This window comes from Castor canadensis, chromosome 2 (genome assembly GCF_047511655.1).
Source record: "Castor canadensis chromosome 2, mCasCan1.hap1v2, whole genome shotgun sequence".
NCBI classification, from domain to species: Eukaryota; Metazoa; Chordata; class Mammalia; order Rodentia; family Castoridae; genus Castor; species Castor canadensis.
In genome coordinates, this window is record NC_133387.1 from 16,268,363 (window position 1) to 16,285,622 (window position 17,260).

A 17,260-nucleotide genomic window follows, 5' to 3' on the forward strand; every position below is an offset into this window, starting at 1 on the left:
TACAAATAAATATGCTGTCAGATGATAATAAATGCTACAGAGAAAAGCTAAAAAATGAAAGCCAACCAGACAAACAAAAATCCATGGCAGTACAATTGGTTTTGCACATTGTTGTATTTCCAGAGCTGAGCACAGTATCTGACACACAGTAAGTTGTTTCACAAATATACAGAAATCAGGTCATCGGATATGAATTACATAATCTCTTTTCCACCTCAAAATACTTATTTTGGTCACCTTTTGTGGTTCCTCTTTGCAAGATTCCGTTCTTTTGCCAAGGTTAATTCCTTCACCTGGCTTTGTGGTCCCATGACTTCTAACTCCATCTGGACTTTGTATATATCTTCTGTTTTGTGAAGCACTGGTCCTACTTCTCAACTTCAAACACACACAGGGGTTTTGTTTTTTTGAAAACCTTCCACTTAGGCCCACTGTTCCCTCTGGATAGTGCCCTAGTTTTCTCCTTTCTTTCAGTGCTATACTTCAAAAGTATGGCTTACTGCTTCTGATTTCTTCTCACCCTCTCACTTCTTCACCTCCTCCCAAATTGGGTTTTGCTCCCAGTACACTAGTAAACTTACTCTCACAAATCACAAATTAATCCTTTTAACCAAATCAAAGGACTTCTCTGTCTGCTTGCTCCATGTGTGTCTGCAGTTTTGACACTGCTGGCTGTAAGATAACAAGAATAACAGTACTAAATGTTTGCTACAAGTTGAACATCCCTAGTCCAAAATACACTATCTGAAACTTTTCTCTTTTTTGGTGGTAGTGGGGTTTGAACTCAGAACTTCATGATTTTTAGGCAGACACTGAACCACTTGAGCAACACCTCCAGTCAAAGAGACTAGTACTTTGATTTTTCCTAGTCTACCTATGAGAACACTGAAACTCAGCCATGTTAGGTAACTTACATGAAGTTACAAAACTAATATATGGTATAGCTTGATTTTGACCTAATTTGACTTTAAATGTTGATTTTTTTTAAATAACTATTCATATTGCTTCAACATTTTTCAGGCATTAAAAAATTACAAAAGTACCAGGAATTAGAGAAAAGGTTAGTTCAAGAAGAATTAATTTAGAAGTTAACACACATGCACAGGAAAGCAATGCAAGGCAACTCCCTGTGTAGCTATCCTTATCTCAACTAGCAAAAACCCTTGCTCCTTCCTATTATTGCTTATACTCTCTCTTCAACAAAATTAGAGATAAGGGCAAAATAGTTTCTGCCTAGTAGCGAGGGGGTAGGGGAGGAGGGGGGGTAAGGGAGGGGGGGGTAAGGGAGGGGGCGGGGGGAAGGGGGGAGAAATGACCCAAACATTGTATGTACAGATGAATAAAAGAAAAAAGAATTACAAAAGTAATGTGTTTATTGGGGAAAAAGACTTAAATATGGCATTTCAAAAGGAAAAAAAGAAAATTCCCTATTCTTACTTCTCTAATTCCACTTTCCAAAGATACTTCAAGGATAATTCCAAGGATATGTTCCTTCTAGTCATACACACAGATAGTGTTTCTGTACCTTCAGCTGTATATTATAGCCATCTGGGAGGTTTTAAGAAAATATTGTACCAGGGACCCAGTTCAACCACTAAATAAGAATCCCTGGAGGGCTAGGTAGGGTGATATGCACTCATAGTCTCATCTCCTTAGGAGACGGAGGCAGGAGGACTGCTACAGTCCAGGAGTTCTAGGCCAGCCTGGCTAACATGGTAAGACCTGGAGAATCCCTGGGGACAGTAAGGTGGCGGGGGGCACATCATCAGTTTCAATCCTCCCAGGTGATTAACATGCGCAGTTGTAAAGAACATTAAATTATCTAGGTACCCTGTCTGTTGAGTCTTTCTTGTTTCACCTACTGATTCTCCTTCCTCCAGCCATGAATACTGATGCTCTTTTGGAATCATTTTTCTGAGTTTTTAATCCTTTTTTCTGTGCTTAATTACTAGGATTAGCAACTGAAAATCTTCCATATTTGTCAAGGCTTTTACAATCATTCCTAAACCTATGCTCAAGTTCTGATCTCTCTTTAAGCTTAAATTCTAGCACATTACTTTTAAAGCATCATTTGCCATAAAAAGTAACTTGGCTTCTACCTATAAACTAGATTAGAAATTAGAAGATTACAATTAGAGCCCATAATAAAATCCATCCAAATAAAACCGTACCTGTAACAGAGGCCTGACATAGAGAAGGCATAGAATAAATGAGATATTACCTAGAAAGTAGTACTAGGATTTAGTGGGTGCTACAGATAAAGGGAGAGGGCCTAAAAGAGCTGTGCTTTTTAGTTTGGTTACAGGGAGAATCAGTACTCCCCAAGAAACAAAGAAACCAGGACTATTATCTCCTTTTTAGATGAAGAAGTTGAGACTCAGCAATACTAGATCACTTCCCAGGAGTCTGAGTGAAGGCAGCTTCTCTGCATCCTCCCATGTTGCATTATTACACATCAGTACAACCAAACTCAACCTGAGCTTAGGTGTTTTTGCTTTTTTTAGCAATAGTCATTATATTCTAGCCCTGAACTTAACCACCCATCCACCTTTACTTTCACTGTTCCCCAGTGCAAACTTACTGTTCCACCACAATAAATCTGTATGTCACTCTTGTTCCACTCCATATCCTGGATTAGAATGAACTCTTTAGATCTCAGCCACCCTTCAAAGATTATTGTGGGTTATACCCACAAGGATATGTCCCTTTGTCTTTGCAAACAACAACAACGAAATAAAATAGAAAAACAATAAAACAACCCAAACATTTGGATCTACACTGGATTTGCACTTGTTTCCAAATGTGAGATACACTTCAGCCCTCCCAATACAGATTTCCCAAAAGCAAGAGACTAACTACTGTTTCCTTCCACAGTAGGAAGCATTCCCTTGGAGAGAGACACATTTGCTGGGGCTTCTTTTACTCATCTTTCTAATTGCTGCGATGTACCAAAATAGAGTAGGACTAAAGTCAGTCAAGACAAGAAACTGTTAATTCACCAGATTGTGCCTGATGAGCTCTTTAGCAAATTCAAAGGGTGAAGAAGCATTGTCCATCAAGCTTTTGAGCTCCGCCTGAAAGGTAAAAAGGAAAGACTTATGAAAGTCACATGTACATAGTGCTTATACCACATACCCATATACAATACTTTCCAGTTTACAAAGAATTTAACATACTGTTTAATTTAATCCTCCCAACTCTAAGTCAATATAATTATTATTACCTTCACCTTCACTTTACAGATGAGAACACTGAAGCTTATAAAAAGTGTCGTGAGCCTTATATTCAGCAACAAGTTTGAATGCTAGTGTGCTTAAGTCTGAAGTCTCCTAGAATTAGTGCCAAGGGTTGAGGAGCTAACAAGCCTTTAACAATGCGGTTGATTCTTCAATCTGGTCTTTCCATGTATTCTGACCAGATCGGGCACGTTCAGGGTGGTATGGCCATAGACTCCATGTATTCTGAATCCTCATGATTTCCTTCCTGTTGAACTCTGCTTCATTCACATAACATAATTCTGTCACTTCTCCCTCCTGTTTCATTACTTATCAGATCTATCATATCTCTTCTTTATTCTCTAGTCCCCTTCACTCACTTTAGAACAAATGGTCAGTCATTTCCACAATGTCTTCACTAAGACCCTAGTCTTATCATACCCTTCCTTGGCTTTCTGCTACTCCTACCTTGCCAATAATCTTCCCTTATCCTTTTTCTATTTCTATCAGTAGGTAGCTAAGCTTTTCTGCATGAAAATCATTAAATTCTTGATTGTTCTCACTAGCCTCTAGAAACTCGTTCTACCAGATCTCAGCTGGGAGTACGCAACTGTTCAGCAATCCTTTTGTTGACAGCATCAATTCTAAAGTTTTGGATAATACTAGGCTAGGTCAGCAGTTTTCAAGCTTTTTGTACTCAAGATTCCTTTTTATACTATTAAAAATAATACTAAGGCTCTCAAAGGGCTTTTGTTTATATAGGTTATAGTCATTAATATTTGGGGATGTAGTTCAGTAGTTGAGTGTTTGTCTAGCATGCACTGGGTTCAATCCCCAGTACTGAAAAAAAAAAACAAACCCCAAAGTACCCAATTAATCAAAAAATTAACATGTTGCCATATGTTAACATAAATATTTATCTAAATATTTTTAATTTATATTTACCAACAAAAATTTAGTGAGAGGAATGGCTCTATTTTAGCTTGTTCACAAGTCTCTTTAATGTCTGGCTTAATAGAGAACAGCTAAAGTGGCAGGGCCAGCAGGGACTGAGGGTGATAAGTGAGGTGCCCAGGGACAAAATTTAAGGGAATACTCATTCTGTTGATTGCCTTGTTGACAGTCTTGACAAATAAGAAGGACCAAAAGCAAGCCTAGAGCCAGCACAAGGTGGGAAACCACCATGTAAAAGTAGGCAAAGAACATGACTAGCTATCACTGCAAAGATGATCGAGTGGCCACCAAGCACATGACATGGTGTTTAGCATCACTAATCATCAGGAAAACAAATCAGAACAGGGATATTCCATTTTGTACCCACTAGAATGGCTAGAGTCAAAGTCAGAAAATAACTGCTGGCAAGGATTTAGAAAAACAGAAGCCCTTATACATGCTGGTGGGAATAGAAAATAGTTCAGTTACCTTGGAAAACAGCCTGGTAGCTCCTCAAACAATTAACTGTGGATTTACTGTATGACCCAGAGATTGCACTGTATTTATATATCCAAATGAAATGAAAACATGTGCCCAAACAAAAACTTGGACAAGAATGTTTATAGCAACACTGTTCATAAGACAAAAGGTGGAAACAACCCAGCTGTTCATTGACTGATGAATGGAAAAACAAAATGTGGAATATGCAAACAAATGAAAATTATTTGGTCATAAAAATGAATGAAATGCTGGTACATGCTACAACATGATAAACTTATAAAACATTATGCTAAGCAAAAGAAACCAGTTATAAAGACCACATACTGCATGATTTCTTTAAATGAAATATCCAGAATAGGCAAGTACATGGTTATAGAGTCAATTAGCAGGTTCTTGGGGTTGGCAGAATGGGTACAGAGGGATCGATAGCTAAGGAGTATAGCATTTCTTTTTATAATGATGGAAATGCTGTAAGATTGTGGTCATAGTTACAAATAACCTGTGAATATACTAAAAACCATTGAATTGTCCACTTTAAAAAGATGAATTATATAGTATGTTAATTGTATCTCAATAAGGCTGTTTAAAAATAAAACTGTAAACAGAAGATACGGTTATTTTATATCTACGTTAGAGTGAAAATGACCTTTCTAAAAGCATGACACAAATGCTACAAACCACGTAAGAAATATTCCATATGAAACATCCTTTTACATTCAAATTTTCTGTTCTCCTATTTAAAGCATATATTAATTAGGATTTTGTCTTTTCTCATGTACTAATCTTTGTCTTTTAATTGGAGAAATTAATCCTTTTTTTTGCAAGTAAAGTGGGAGAGTAGAACCCCCACAGTGGCGGAGGGGAGGGGTGGTCCCAAGAGAGGGTGCCACAGAAATTAATCTTTTTAAATCTAGCAAAATTACATGTAATTTTTTTTTATTTATATGTGCATACAATGTTTGGCTCACATGTAATTTTTTGTTTGTTTGTGTTGGTGGTACTGAAGTTTGAACTCAGGGCCTCATGCTTGCTAGGCAGGTGTTCTAACACTTGAGCCTCTCCACCACTTGGGTTAAGAAATTATTTCCTTCCTTCCTTCCTTCCCTCCCTTCCTCCCCACTCCCTCTCTCCCTCCCTCCTCCCTTCCTTCTTTCCTTTCTTCTTCCCTCCCTCCTTCCCTTCTTCCCCATTCCTTCTCTCCCTTCCTCCCTCCCTCCTTCTCTCCCTCCTTCCTTTCTTTTTATGCAATGTTGGTGCAAACCCAAGGCCTCATGCATGCTAGATAGGCACTCTACTCCTGAGATACATTCCTAGCCCCTATGTCTTAAACAAGATATAGAAAGCATTAAACACAAAGAAAAAAATTAATGTGACTATATTTCAGCCTATAAAATCTTTGATAGTTGCTAATATTTGCTGAGAGTTTGCTGTGTATCTCAAGCTAAGGACTTTACACAATCATATTATTGAATCCTCACAACAACCTACAATGGATCAGTATTATGGTTTCCCTAAACTGCTGAAGGAGGTTAATTATTTCACCTACAGTCACATATCTACTAAATCAAGATTAAAATTTGGGTATACATGATTCTAATCTTAAATTTTTTTAATTCATTTATTCATATGTGCATACATTGTTTGGGCCATTTCTCCCCCCTGCCCCCACCCCCTCCTTTTCTTCCCCCTTACCCCCCCCCCCCCCCCGCTTCTAGGCAGAACAGGTTCTGCCCTTTTCTCCAATTTTGTTGAAGAGAAGACATAAGCAATAATAAGAAAGACAAAGCGTTTTTGCTAGTTGAGATAAGGGTAGCTATACAGAGATTCCTAGCATTGCTAGGACCTTAATATCAAATTCTTAATCACTACCCAAAAATGCCTTCCCAGTTTAAGAGGAAAAGTTCTTCAGCCTCTGAAATCAGTGGTGTTCTCCTTACTTTTACCAGCATCCTACATTTGGTGCTGTTCCTTCTTTTTCTTTCCTTCTTTCTTTTTCTCTCTCCTTCCTTCTTTTCCTTCCTCCCTCTCTCTCTTTCCTTCTTTCCCTCCCTCGCTGCCTCCCTTTCTTCCTTTTTTTGTGGGACTGGGGTTTGAATGCAGGCCTTCGTGCTTACAAAGCAGGCCCTGGCGATTTTGTTATTTTTTTCACTTTTATTAGCATACATTAATTGTACAGGGGGCATTTATTGTGACATTTCTGAAGAGCCTTACATTGTATATTGGTTAGGTTCGCCTCCACCATCTCTCCCCCTCATCCCCCTCCCTGCCCCACCTAAAACAACTGCAAAAGATTTCAATGTTCTACTTCATACATGTGTACAAAGCACACCAACTATATGCATTCTCTTTCATCTCCACTTACCCTCCCCCCACCACAAGTCCCCCCCCAGGACCTATTTTACAGTCCTGTCTTTCATTTTTAATTCCAAAATCAGCGTTCAAAGAGGTGTCTCAATGTATCCCAGTTGTGAATATACTGTACTTTGGTTAGTCTAACCCCCGCTATTACTCTCCCTTACCCCTTCTCTCCCACCCCCTATTATTCAACAGCTTTCAGTATCTATTTTGGAGATGGGGTCTTGCAAGCTACTTGCCTGGACTGGCCTCAAACCGAGATCCTCCAGATCTTAGCCTTCCAAGTAGCTAGAATTCCAGGCATGAGCCACTGGCTCCCAATCACCTATTTGTCATTCCTTCACCACATCCTTTAATTCCCAATCTGGGTTGTCACTCCTTATTTCCTTGCAACCTGGCTTCAAGCCCAAATAATAATGATATCCTAATGAGAGTAAAAATGTAGAAATCATAGCACAGGCTGAACCCAAAAGTCCAAGCTCCAACATGCTCTGAAACCTGAAACTTTGTGAGCATTGACATGAATTTCAGATTACAGATGCTCAACTGGAAAAATCTGTACAAATATTCCAAAATGCAAAAACCTGAACTCTTCCCTTCTGGACCCAAGTACTGTGGATAAAGGATACTCTACTTGAAATGAAAACAAATGGCCTTTTCTCAATCTTCATCCTTACTGACCTCTTTTGCCCCTCTTCCTTTAAAGGTAATTCTCTTTGAGTCTTACTTTTAATTTCTCCTTCAATCAATACATATTTGGCATTAACTGTGTACATGTATTGTGCCTGGTCCTGGGACACAAATGTCTAACATGCAGTCTTTACCTGCCATGAGCTACCTAGATTGAAGACAACTAGAAGCTCCAAATAATACACATGACAGTAGAGATATGTGTATATATATATATATATATGTATATATATAGGGGTATGTGTGTATATTAAGAGCAAGAGGAAAGTACCCCTAAATTTGCAGTAAGTTTCAGTGAATAAGTCTATATGCTTTAGTATTAGTTAGACAAGGATTTGAGACCTGAATTTGCCATGTGTTATGTTAATTATGTGACTTTGAGTGAGTTACTAAAACTACTTTAAGAGTAAAGTCAATCATTACAGACTGTTTCATGCTTACTACAGAAAAACAGAACATTACTAGTATTTGTGAGAGACTAAACAGGGCTCTAGAAGTTACAAGATACAGAAAACAATAAACATAAAGAAAAAGGATAGATTTGACTATGTTTCAAATACAGTTACTAGAAGAATGCCTGATTTTAAATGGCTTTAAAAAATGATATAATTAGTTACAAATTACATCCTAGTGGTACTGGAGGGGGTAGTCCTTAAGGTTCCTTTGACATAGCCATCTGCTACTGGAATGTATTATAAAATGGACATGTATGCTGCACTGACAGAATTTCAGGAGAAAAAGCCTGCCATTGGGATTGGAAAGTACAGTCCAGCATCCCGACCCAGAGAGCTCCAGGTCTACAGAGGACTGAGCCATAATGCCATCCAGACCAGACCTCGTGCAGAGAGGACATGAAACGTAAACATTTAACAAGCTGGGCCTTACACACAATTGGCAAGGTTCCCAAGACTAGCTCAAGCTAGGAAGGCAAGAATATACTTCTTTTATCTGTTCTGACTGAAGGGTAAAATTCAGAGATCAAATCATAAATCTAGTCTACTCTTAAGTGCTGTTGCTGGAAACACTAGCCCATTAGGCAGATTTAGGGGACTCTTGACTTGAAATGGCTATTATCCCAAGAATTTTAGATTTGTTTGTTTGTTTATTTTGAGACTAAGTCTCAGGTCTTGCTATGTGGGTCAGGCTGTCCTAGAACTCACTATATAGCCCAGGCTGGCCTCTATCTCAAGATCCTCTCTCTGCCTTAGCCTCCCGAGTGCTGGGATTACAGATGTGCACCACCATGCTCAGTTCTGAATGTATTTTTTTATAATATATAAATGGACCTCAGTTGCATATGAAGTAATTTAATTGCCAAGTACTTATTTTGACCACCTTTATTTATGTGAGCCAGGAAATGTGAATCTGGGTTTATGCTAAGGACATGTGTGTGCCCTCCTTCCACTACTTCCTCACCCACTCCTGAACACTGTGTACTCAGGGGTTAAATTCACTGTCAGAAGGACTGATAACCAGAATATACTGGGAACTTAAAAAACTAAATTCTCCCAAAACTAATGAACCAATAAAGAAATGGGCATGTGAACTAAACAGAACTTTCTCAAAAGAAGAAATTCAAATGGCCAGAAAACACATGAAAAAATGCTCACCATCTCTAGCAATAAAGGAAATGCAAATTAAAACCACACTAAGATTCCACCTCACCCCTGTTAGAATAGCCATCATCAGCAACACCACCAACAACAGGTGTTGGCGAGGATGTGGGGAAAAAGGAACCCTTTTACACTGTTGGTGGGAATGTAGACTAGTACAACCACTCTGGAAAAAAATTTGGAGGCTACTTAAAAAGATGGACATCGATCTACCATTTGATCCAGCAATACCACTCTTGGGGATATACCCAAAAGACTGTTACTCCAGAGGCACCTGCACATCCATGTTTATTGCGGCACTATTCACAATAGCCAAGTTATGGAAACAGCCAAGATGCCCCACCACTGACGAATGGATTAAGAAAATGTGGTATCTATACACAATGGAATTTTATGCAGCCATGAAGAAGAACGAAATGTTATCATTCGCTGGTAAATGGATGGAATTGGAGAACATCATTCTGAGTGAGGTTAGCCTGGCTCAAAAGACCAAAAATCGTATGTTCTCCCTCATATGTGGACATTAGATCAAGGGCAAACACAACAAGGGGATTGGACTATGAGCACATGATAAAAGCGAGAGTACACAAGGGAGGGGTGAGGATAGGTAAGACACCTAAAAAACTAGCTAGCATTTGTTGCCCTTAACGCAGAGAAACTAAAGCAGATGCCTTAAAGCAACTGAGGCCAATAGGAAAAGGGGACTAGGAACTAGAGAAAAGGTTAGATCAAAAAGAATTAACCTAGAAGGTAACACCCATGCACAGGAAATCAATGTGAGTCAATGCCCTGTATAGCTATCCTTATCTCAACCAGCAAAACCCCTTGTTCCTTCCTATTATTGCTTCTACTCTCTCTACAACAAAATTAGAGATAAGGGCAAAATAGTTTCTGCTGGGTATTGAGGGGGGGAGCGGGAGGGGGTGGAGTGGGTGGTAAGGGAGGGGGTGGGGGCAGGGGGGAGAAATAAACCAAGCCTTGTATGCACATATGAATAATAAAAGAAAAATGAAAAAAAAAAAAAAAAAAATAAATTCACTGTCAGTGTGAAGTCTGCCCACAGTTCTCCTTGTTGTTACACTTCCTCAATAAATCTTGTTTTCACAGTTAATTTGCTGGTTTAAAAGTTTCCTTCTCTCTCCTCCTCTACCTAAAGGTGGCATGAAGCCTACTGGAACTACTTTTGGGGCAAGGGTACGATTTAAAAATTTTGACAGATATAGAAATTTTACACTTAAATTTTGGTTGTCAAATCAACTAAAATAACAGTCATGGAAGTAATTTCAAAGCATGGTTCCCTCTTAGGGATAACCTAAAAACACCATTTTTATCTATATATTTATGTATGCTATGTGTACATACTATAGAACACATTCTCTCTTTTATGTCTATATATGCACGCATATGTACACAAGTATATATTTACCACATATGTATATATGTATATGTGTATACATAACATTAAGTAACATTATATTATTTAAAATGTTTTTTAAATTATATTTTATTTTGAAAATGTTAAATAAAATAAGAAGATAATGCACGGCCTTCTATATTCTCTCAGTTTCCTACAGAAGGAGAGCTCTAACAGAATTTATCCACAGGCTTGTCAGGGAAAATAAGGAATAGATATGAAGTATTCTTCACAGTGACTATAAGTGAGCCAATTTTTAAGTATTTATGAAACGTCTACCACGTTTACCTCTTGGGGTAATCTTAAAGGAGAAGTTGAAGTGTATCAGTCAGAGACAGAAGGCAAGGACTTCATTCCAGGAATGATACTTCTGAAGCTATGGAGATAAGACAGTAATGGCACGTGCAACAAATTCCATGGCTGGACTGAAGAGCTAGGAAAACTAGTTAAAGAGCCAAAAGGAGAGGTGACCAACTCCTGAACTAGCACAGTAGCAAGGGAGGAGAGGGTATTGATAAAAGAGAACTGTAGAGCTGGGGTATGGCTCAGTGGTAATGTTTGCCTAGCATATACCAGGCCTTAGGTCAGTACCCCCAGCATTGCAGCAACAACAACAACAACAAAAAAACAAAACCCCCAAAAAACAGAGTGAGAGAGAGAGAGAGAGAGAGAGATTTTCAATGTAGAACTGGTAGGATCTGGTATCCACCAGTTCTACAGTGAAGATCTTTCTACAAGTTGATGAAGGAGGAGAGAGTGACAGAGATCCCAGTTTTCTGATGTGGTTTGCTGGGCATATGTTGGTGATATTCAGTCACATCTTAAAGGAAGAAACTGAAGCATTTGGTTTTAAACATATTTAACACAAGGCATGTAGGTAAAACCATCCATACCATATTAGATACAACACAGAATTAAAAAATCCATTCTTTTTAGAATATGTGATAAATAAAAATATTTATACCATTAGGTTCCTATAGAATCATACTGGCAATGAGCAAGGGAAATTTTTTTTCGTGGCAGTACTGAGGTTTGCACTCAGGGACTCATGCTTGCTGGGTGGGCATTCTGCCACTTAAGCCACACCCCCAGTCTAGCAAGGGATATTAATGAAAAGTTACAGATAATAGAGTTTAATGAGTATCAGGGAAGTTATAAAGTAGTTTGGAATAGAAGTAAGTCAGTTAGAAACACATCTGCATCACTACCTCAGCTGCTCTGCCGTTGTAAAGGCGAAAGTGATTACAGGCCTTAAGGTTGAGTGCGATGGTGCTGTCAGGAATCTGCTGAAGATAAACAGCCAGGACTTCCTGAGATACATCATAGTAATCCAACTTGTAGTAGCAGAGGGCCACGTAGACATTGAGAGCAAGGTACTCCCTAAGAGAGGAAAGAATCAAGGGTGAACGCTTTATGATGGCTTCTCAGAAATGTCAAACTACAAAGCTCAACTGGACAACAGGGCAAAGAGGACAGGTCAAGAATTTGCCTTCTGAAGGAAGAAGTCAAGATATAACCAAAGCAATTTTTTTCTCTCTTTGCATTGTAATAGCAGGGTACTTTTAATTAATTTATTTATTTATTTAGGCCTGAAATCAATGGACCTCCTGCTTTAGCTCCGAGTAGCTGGGTATTACAGGTATGCCTCACCTTGCGTGGCTTATTTTAGGTGTTTTGATATAAGTACAGTAAAAGATGACAATTAGAAAAGCAAGGGAAAAGGTCATGCTGTTCATTCTGAAAAATGAACGCATGCTGGAATTGAGCATAAAAACAAATTCACAGCCAGCATAGAGAGGACAGACAGACAAGCTTGAAGACTGGAAATGGAAACAGGTGGGAGACTGTGGAGGAACGCGAAAGAGGGAAGAAGGAAGGTGGTGAGATGCTCAGGGGCATGGGACAGACTGAGGGCTTAGTGAAAAGTAGGAATGCTAATTTTTCAAGAAGATCGGTTCCTGATTGTTTCAGCAAGTTACTTTCAATGTCCCTGTACTGCTGAGATACATCTAGACCTGCATTTTCTTTCTTTTTCTCCATTTGTTGGTTTTTTTTTTGGTGGGGGGGGTGTGTGGCTGGTTCTAGGGATTGAAACTCAGACCTTGAACATGCTAGGTAAGCCCTCTACCATTTGAGTCACATCCCCAGCCTTTTGATATTTATTGATTAATTGATTGACTGTGGTACTGGGGTTTGAACTTAGGACTTCATGCTTACTATGCACTTGAGTCATACATCCAGCCTGTTTTAGTTTATTTTTAGATAGGGTCCTATGCATTTGCCTGGCCAACCTCAGGCCAACCTCAGACCAAGATCCTCCTACCTTTGCCTCTTAAGTAAGTGGGACCACAAGTGGGCACCATCACACCTGACTTGTTTTGGTTTTTTTTGCTTTTAAGATAGGGTCTCAGTTAACTTTTTTGCCCACTGGCCTGGAACAGTGATCTTCCTATCTCTGCCTCCAAAGTACCTGTGTCATTTTATTTTATTTTGGAGACAGACTTTGGCTACCTTTGCCTAGACTTACCTGGGACTCTCAATTCTCCTGCCTCTGCCTCCTGAGTAGCTAGGATTATAAGCATGTCCCACCATGCCTGGCCTAGACCATGCATTTCCAACACGTATGTTGTTGTTATAGGTTATCAACTCAATGTTACTCCAAAAGGGGAAAAAAGTAGTTCTTATGGGCCAGGGAGATGTGAAAAAATTGTACTCATTTTATATGAAAGCACAGGTATATAGTATACAAACATATATAATATTTATAATCAAATGTAGCATCTTATTAAGTATTTATCAGTATATATATATCAGTATCTATCATGGCAATTGGGAGAAAAAGCAGTCTAACATGCTCCTTGGAAGGGTGATAATGAAGAAGACAGAGAGAGCCTGACTTGAATACTATTGAAAGATTCTTAACCTCACCAGATTGTCCACTAAACAGATCTGAACACATAGCCATATGAGATCCAAAGGACACTATGAGAAATTAACAAAACAAGGTTTCAAGCAGGCATCAAAGACATAGACCTGTTATCCAGCAGTATTCGCTTATATATATCAATAGCTTCTTGATAATGAGATCGCATATAGTGGATTGAGGCCAAACTGAGTTGGTCTTCTGTGATATCCTGAAGATTTTGATGAAAGTTCATCAATTTTTTCTCATCATTAAACTAAAATTGTGAGAGAAAACAAGACACAGAAAGATGCACATTAGTGTACAGTGAAATCACACCTGTGTGATGGAGATTTTTAACTCCTCTTCATCCTCCTTCCAGCTGCTGTGTCTCTATTTTCTCCCTATTCCTTACTTCCTTGTCTTTCTCCTCTCTCCTCCAGGGAAAGAACATAAAAGCCTCTGGAGACAATCTTGCAATGAAAAGTCTTGAAGACACAACTTGTATTAATTATGTGACACTCCTATACCCTTGCCTTTTTTTTTCTTTGCTTTCTTTATATTTTCTCCCCTTTTTTTCCCCCTACATCTCTTTGCTCTCACCCTTTAACAATTATTTATCTGCTATTTTGTATCTCTCTCCTTGGTGGATTATATATGATCAGAATGTATTTCTCATCATGTAACTTAGTGAATGCAATTTTTAATTTCTGTTCCAGATTTTTTCACCCTCTCTTCAGTTACTATACATTGTTGTTGTTTTAGGTTGTCAGAATTCCATTCTAACCTTGCATGCTGATCTTATTAAATGATGTCTGCAAATAATAGCTGCCTTTCGCTCATATGTTTTTGACAGTGACTCTTAATATGGATATTGTTCACTCCTACCTGCTGTACAGATTGGCTTATTCACTTAAAAATTTCTTAAAGTGGGGGAGGGAGGGGGAATGAAGGAGATTAAGATGAGGAAATACGGTTAATGTATTTCACATATTTATATGAAATAGAACAAAGAAACCTCTTGGAATAGTTTTAAGTGGGGCGGGGGGGTCAAGAGGGAGAGAAGTGGGGGTGATCTAAGCAATGTACAATATAAGCCTACACGGAATTGTCACAATGAATCCCCTCTGTACAATGAACATATGATAATAAAAAATAAAAACTTATATTCCAATAAAAAATTTCTTAAAGAATCTATTTCCACAAAATAATAAATTCTGAAGCTGACTTACAGTCAAGTCACTGATATATTATGGGGTGTGTGTATGTGTGTGTGTGGTGCTCTATCACTGAGCTATGGACCCAGCCCTATTACAGATAATATTTATAAGTTATTTCAATCTTAATGTGGTAGACAAATAGATATAACTACTATATTCTAAAGTCCTCTCACCAAGAACATCTACAAGTTTAAAAACTACCAAAAATTTACATGAAGACATCAAAGAGCTACCAAGGTAATAAAGATTTGAGACGCCAAGATCCAATGCGAGTTAAAAGGTGGGAGGTAAGGCTGATAGTTTGCACTGGTTTTCTCTCAAGACATCTGCCAGTTCCCAATTGGTGACTGAGATGCTGAAGACTTAAGCAGAGTTTCAAAAGTCTTATGGAGTTCATGAACAAGTTTATTAGGAGTCAGGGTCCACCGAGGCTGTTCATTAAGACCCCTGGCAAGAGGTAAATGGAAATAGACTAGTGCTCAGAATAACTGAAGCTCAGCTTCAAATCAGTGAAAACCCTGACAGGAATGAGTTGATTTCCTGTATCCTCTACACCTATCAGAGGCAAAAGTAAATCCTCTCTGGAAGAAGACAAACTTACCCAGTGCCTCAAATCATCTCTGTATCTTTCCATACACAATAGCCACCACTAAATGAAACACCACCAAGCACACCAGGAGATAAGACCATTTGACCAAAACCCTGTATCAACTGTCAAGAGACATGGTTACTAGAATTACTAGGCATAGCTGAAAATTTATTAGAGTTAGTGCCAAGCTGGCCTGGGCAGAAACCATGAGACTGTGAGAAATGAACAGCAATAGAAGGACAAATAGGAGTAAGTGAGTCCCCTTCATAAAACAATGTAACACTATCGCATGAGGTTAAAAGCACACAGAAATGATCAAGTGCATTTTAAATCTGCATAAAGGATGGAAAGGAGCAAATGAGGTAAAATGATCCATGGCTCTTTAATTGTACAGAAACTCACAAAAGTCACAGTAATATATTAGGTTTCAATATGCAAAAGATATGTGTTCTAATATTAAAAGTCTGCAGAGCTGGCAAGCCAATGGAGGGCAAGTATGGACTTTTAAAAATCAGTTCAAAAAGTACAGAAGGACAGAGTGGGGAATACAGGCCAGCTGCGACAAACAGAAAACAAACAGTAAGATGGCAGCTACTGAGCTGATTCATTCATTTTTTAATGAATGAAATACTAGAGGTTTTTCTTTAACGAATATTTTACTGGATTAAAAAACTCACAAAACTCATTCCTATATTATTTAAAAGGGAACACTTGGGCCAGGCGTGATGACCAGTAAATGGGCCAGGCATCCCATCTACTCAGGAGGTGGTGATTAGGAAGATTATGGTTTGAGGCCAGCACAGGCAAAAATCTCAGCCAACAAGCAGGGCACGGTGGGTTGCTCCTGTGATCCATGCTATGCAGGAGGCCTATGTAGGAAGATGGCAGTCCAAGGCTTGCCCCAGACAAAAAAATAACTAAAGCATAAAAGGGCTCCTTGAGGCTCAAGTGACTGAGCAGCACTTGCCTATCAAGCAGGAGGCCTGAGTTCAAGCTCCAGTAAAGTGAAACAAAACAACGAAAAGTCAAAGGGGCTCACAGAAAGTGAGAAAGACACAATAGGCAAACACTGACAAGAGTTGGTATATGCACACGGATGAGACAGGAGGAAATCTCCAGAGTTAGACATTTCCTGACAATAAATGTTTCAATCTACTAGACAGACATAAAAATTCTAAATTTGTATGTATTTAATGACAGGGTATAAAAAACATGAAAAGTGAGTCGACAAAACTACTAAAAAGAGACAGGTATGGTGGTACATGCCTGTAATCTCAGCACTCAGGACACTATGGGAGGAAGATCATGAGTTCAAGGTCAGCCTGAGCTGATCCTGCCTCAAAAAGCCAAAGGCTGGGGAAATTGGTGGTGGAGATCTTGCCTAACATGTGCAAGGCTCTGGGTTGAATTCCTAGCATGGCAAAAAAGAAAGGGTGATGACAATAGTGTGAAATTCTTAAATACTGCCCATAGGTGATATTAGTGAAAAGATTTAATTCACCCAGCAAGTCAATTCCTAGCACGTTCATAATGACATTTTTATAAGTAAAAATAAGAAACCATCTAAAAGTCAAACAACAAGGAACTGTTAAAGAATATATGGCATGGTGCTTATGATGGAACACTATAGAGCCATTTGAAAGATCATGATTTGAAGTCTGCTAAGTGACTCAGAATATGCTCATAGTATAAAGATAAGTTAAATAAAGCAAGTTCAAAAATATATATTCAGTATGAATCTCATTCTGTGCTGGAAAGAAACAAATGGAGACGTATACATATAAAAACAAGTATTCTAAAAGAAAATATACTAAAAGGCTTAAAGGTA

General features: G+C 38.6%; 1 protein-coding gene across 3 annotated transcripts in view; it reads right to left on the reverse strand.

Moving 5' to 3' along the window:
- The window catches only part of Ift56 (intraflagellar transport 56), a 50,383-nt gene that overhangs the window by 23,377 nt on the left and 9,746 nt on the right, over positions 1–17,260 (reverse strand). For all 3 annotated transcript variants that reach the window (XM_020160457.2, XM_020160450.2, XM_074062200.1), the window contains 3 exons: positions 13,755–13,900; positions 11,930–12,101; positions 3,000–3,074 (listed from right to left, as the gene is read on the reverse strand). In XM_020160457.2, coding sequence (XP_020016046.1) covers positions 3,000–3,074; positions 11,930–12,101; positions 13,755–13,900 — 393 coding nt within the window. The remainder of the gene's footprint in view (positions 1–2,999; positions 3,075–11,929; positions 12,102–13,754; positions 13,901–17,260) is intronic.